General features: G+C 39.1%; 1 protein-coding gene across 1 annotated transcript; it reads left to right on the top strand.

Moving 5' to 3' along the window:
* The first annotated feature begins 432 nt into the window (after nucleotides 1-432).
* On the top strand, nucleotides 433-2,535 carry mb (myoglobin). The gene is made up of 4 exons (XM_012850507.3): nucleotides 433-536; nucleotides 1,193-1,294; nucleotides 1,802-2,021; nucleotides 2,114-2,535. The coding sequence occupies exons 2-4, from the start codon at nucleotides 1,212-1,214 to the stop codon at nucleotides 2,252-2,254; spliced, it is 444 nt and encodes a 147-aa protein (XP_012705961.2). The 5' UTR covers nucleotides 433-536; nucleotides 1,193-1,211; the 3' UTR covers nucleotides 2,255-2,535.
* The last annotated feature ends 1,067 nt before the right edge of the window (nucleotides 2,536-3,602 follow it).

The raw sequence follows: 3,602 nt of genomic DNA on the forward strand, positions 1-3,602 counted from the left end.
TATTGCATGAAAACCAAGTGAAATACATTGACGTTTGGGGTTTTAACCTAACAAAATGTGAACAAAATTTCAAGGCAAATAGATGCATGGCACTCTCTGCATCCACTCTCTGCATCCATCAAACACATACTGATCCAAGAAAAGGATTTGGGTTTGCATGCAATTCCTGCTACTGAACTCTTATAGTGTATAAATTAAGAGCATCTTCCTCTGTATGAATATATTTTCAGGCCAGTTCAAACGACAAGCCACGGAAATGAGCATTTTTCTTGTTTTATTGGGGCTGGTCAAGAGAAAAATCTGCCCCAGTTATCACACGATGATCGCTGAGCTGATGTTTGTTGGCCATCAGAGGTTTGTGGTGCTGAGAGCGTTTTTTAAGAGACGTGCAGGGAGAGAAGTAGACTGATAGGAGCGCTGAAAAAAATTGGGTGGCAGGGACAAAGGGAGGGAGTATAAAAGGCCAGCTTCAGGGAGGGGGGTGTCAGGCCAAGGAGAATTTTGGATAACACACAGGATCATTTCTAAGCTTGCAGGTCGGTAATGCCTTTATTATTAGTTTTGCATCAGAATCTGTGGCAAAAATTAGGGCATTCAAATTAATGTCAAAGGTTTGATGGAATTAAAATCTAAATTGCTAGTCTGAGGAACATTTTCTTTTAAGAAACTATAATAATATTTAACTAAGATAACCAGTCCTGATTTATACCAGATATGTTTAAAATGGTTAGAAATTGTTCTTGACCATAAATTCTATAAAAAGAAATCTTCAGATTTTTTTTCATGCAATAAGATTTGCTGAATCCAAGCAAATCTTAAAGAAGAAAATATCTTAAAATGAGAAAAACCTCAATAATAGCAAATTAATGCATGCAAATGAAAGCTACTGTGCAACTGATTTCAACCTAAATTAAACAAAATTGCATCGAGGTTACATTACACACGCACTGAGGGCAAATGAGGTAATGGATCTAAATCTTTCTGGTAATGAAGTGCCCTTGAATGAAGTTGTTCTTGGCCCCAGGCCATGAAATCAAACAGGGTAAATGCAATACCACATAACAAGATAACACTGTTTGTGGAGCTCTTACAAACACCCTAAAACCAGGAGACTAGTTTTGCCCTACTTTTGAACTATTTAAATCCTTAACTAAGTGTTTCATGAGCTATATCTAAATCGGTTTCTTGTCAGACTTTTGTCTCCTCAGACCATGACGGACTATGATATGGTTCTCAAGCACTGGGGTCCAGTGGAAGCGGATTACAACGCCCACGGGAATATGGTTCTGACTCGGTCAGTGGCTCTGGAAAGATAGGACTCTTCCCTTCCTTGCATGTCTGATTGTTTTCACAGAAATAATGAAAGTTTCAATAAGTAAGCTCCCTCTTGTGTAAATGAAGTTGGTTGAAATTTGTTCAGTGAGGAAGGATATATCTTTTATTTGCACATAACTTTTTTTATATTGAAGTCAATAAAGCCTGAAAATGATCAATTACACACATTTAGAGGTGATGGTGCAACAGAAAATTGTATGTAACAGCTAAACCTGAGTTTATTTGATATAACCTTGAATTTTGTCGATTTACATCAATTTACATACACCATTGTTCTAATTATACACACACACACACACAGTTTTGGTGACACCGGTAACCTACCTCTGCCTAGTCACAAGATGGAAATCTAAATTTTGTTAAAGATTAAATATGTGACACCGTCCTCCCTCGACAATGTTAAAATGTCTCAGTAAAATGAATGTCACAGATGTGTTATAATTCTTCTGTTTGCGTTTTCCCACAGCCTATTCCATGAGCACCCAGATACCCAAAAGCTGTTCCCGAAGTTTGTTGGCATTGCTAAGGGGGACCTGGCCAGTAACACCGCCGTTTCTGCCCATGGTGCTACTGTGCTGAAGAAGCTCGGTGAGCTGCTAAAGGCCAAAGGCAACCATGCCGCCATCCTCAAACCTTTGGCCAACACCCACGCCACCAAGCACAAGATCCCAATCAATAACTTCAGGGTGAGGCTGCTGTCTTCATGCTAACGCTTCCTCTTGCAAAGACTTCTCTGGGAGCAGTTTCCATGACTTTCTCCATGTTTCCTTCCTTTCAGCTGATTACAGAGGTGATCGCTAAAATCATGGGGGAGAAGGCCGGCCTGGACGCTGCCGGCCAGCAGGCCCTGAGGAACGTGATGGCCGTTGTCATCGCTGACATCGACACCACTTACAAAGAGCTGGGCTTTTCTGGTTAAATACTGTGGTTCCAAGGCCTGGTTTTAACAATCAGAGAATCTTCTACTTGCAAGCTCTTTACTGTTTTGACATAAGCTCCTCTTGGTTTTGTAAGAAGACAGTTGGTAATATTAACCTTACCCTTTGAAACTGCATTTTAAGCCCAAGAGACGCGCTTTGATTTTAATTGATTGCATATTTTCATAAAATACGTCTAAATTCTTGGAAACAGTTTTGATGTACTGCTGATCATTGTCTCATGTAACCAATAAAAACGCTCTGCTGCTCCTTACTGCTCATTCCCTTTAGTCTCATCTCTGTGGTTTTGCATCTACCCAAAAGGGAAAAGTTCAGAATTTTCACAGTAGGGCTATATTAAAAGGGGTTAATGTCTAACTCACAGTAAATAACTCTTTTATCATCATTAAATCCAGTTGTTGATTATTTGGGTTCGGAGGACTGATGCAAATAACTTGTCCAACAGAGGCCAAGACCAAGTAGGACTCTCTTAAAACAGTCTTAAAAACATCTTTACAAATCTTTAACCATTACTCTGTTTGCATTGGACAGGTATTATTTAAAAAGAAAACGATTATTTACAAAGGAAATGTAGGTTGGAGGTGGTTCTCCACTAAGGATTTTCCTGCAGGAATTATATACTGAGAACAGAACATGTAAAGCATTTCTAATCAGAGTAGTTGACTGACAGAAAAGTCAAGCAATGGTAAACTCCAAAATATTACAGCAGTTTGAGTAAGCGCTATCTTGTAGAGTTTTAGACTGCCATAATTTTCTAATAAATGGTTTTGCTGATCGTGCTCGCTGCGTGTTTAACTTTGGAAGATCATTGGAGGCGAGTGGACTCCAGTTTCCATTTCCTGTGTAAATAACAGTTGCCGCTTTGGTAAACACTCATCCAATGCAGCCGTGAAGACTGTTTGAAAGTTCAGAAACAGCATTCACATCTACCGCTGGGACATTTTTTAGTATGGATGATGATTTTTAGATTAGAATTCATTCTACATGCCCCGTGATGGACTGCCGACCTGTCCATGGTGTACCCCAGCCCCCCTGCAACCCTGGACAGATAAATGGGTATAGACAATGGACAGATGGATGGATGGATGGATGTGCTTTGGATTTACAGAGATCTCAAAGTGCTATGATCAATAAAACAATAGATAAAAGAAAAAAAGAAAAGAAACAACACAATGCAGATAAATGACACAAGTAAACATAGTGAGTGCAATAAAAGCAAAGAAAGATAAAAAGAGGACAAAACATTTACAAAGAGATCATTAAAAACACTGGGTAAAAGGAACGTTGTCACACAAGTCATTAGCTAATAGTTGGGTTTATTCTAAATGA

Source organism: Fundulus heteroclitus, chromosome 5 (assembly GCF_011125445.2).
Source record: "Fundulus heteroclitus isolate FHET01 chromosome 5, MU-UCD_Fhet_4.1, whole genome shotgun sequence".
Classification (NCBI taxonomy): Eukaryota; Metazoa; Chordata; class Actinopteri; order Cyprinodontiformes; family Fundulidae; genus Fundulus; species Fundulus heteroclitus.

Coding starts and splice junctions, on each gene's coding strand:
- mb (XM_012850507.3), top strand. CDS start 1,212: ATGACGGACTATGATATGGTTCTCAAGCACTGGGGTCCAGTGGAAGCG. Junction 1,295..1,801: donor GGGAATATGGTTCTGACTCG/GTCAGTGGCTCT, acceptor GTTTTCCCACAG/CCTATTCCATGAGCACCCAG. Junction 2,022..2,113: donor TCCCAATCAATAACTTCAGG/GTGAGGCTGCTG, acceptor CCTTCCTTTCAG/CTGATTACAGAGGTGATCGC.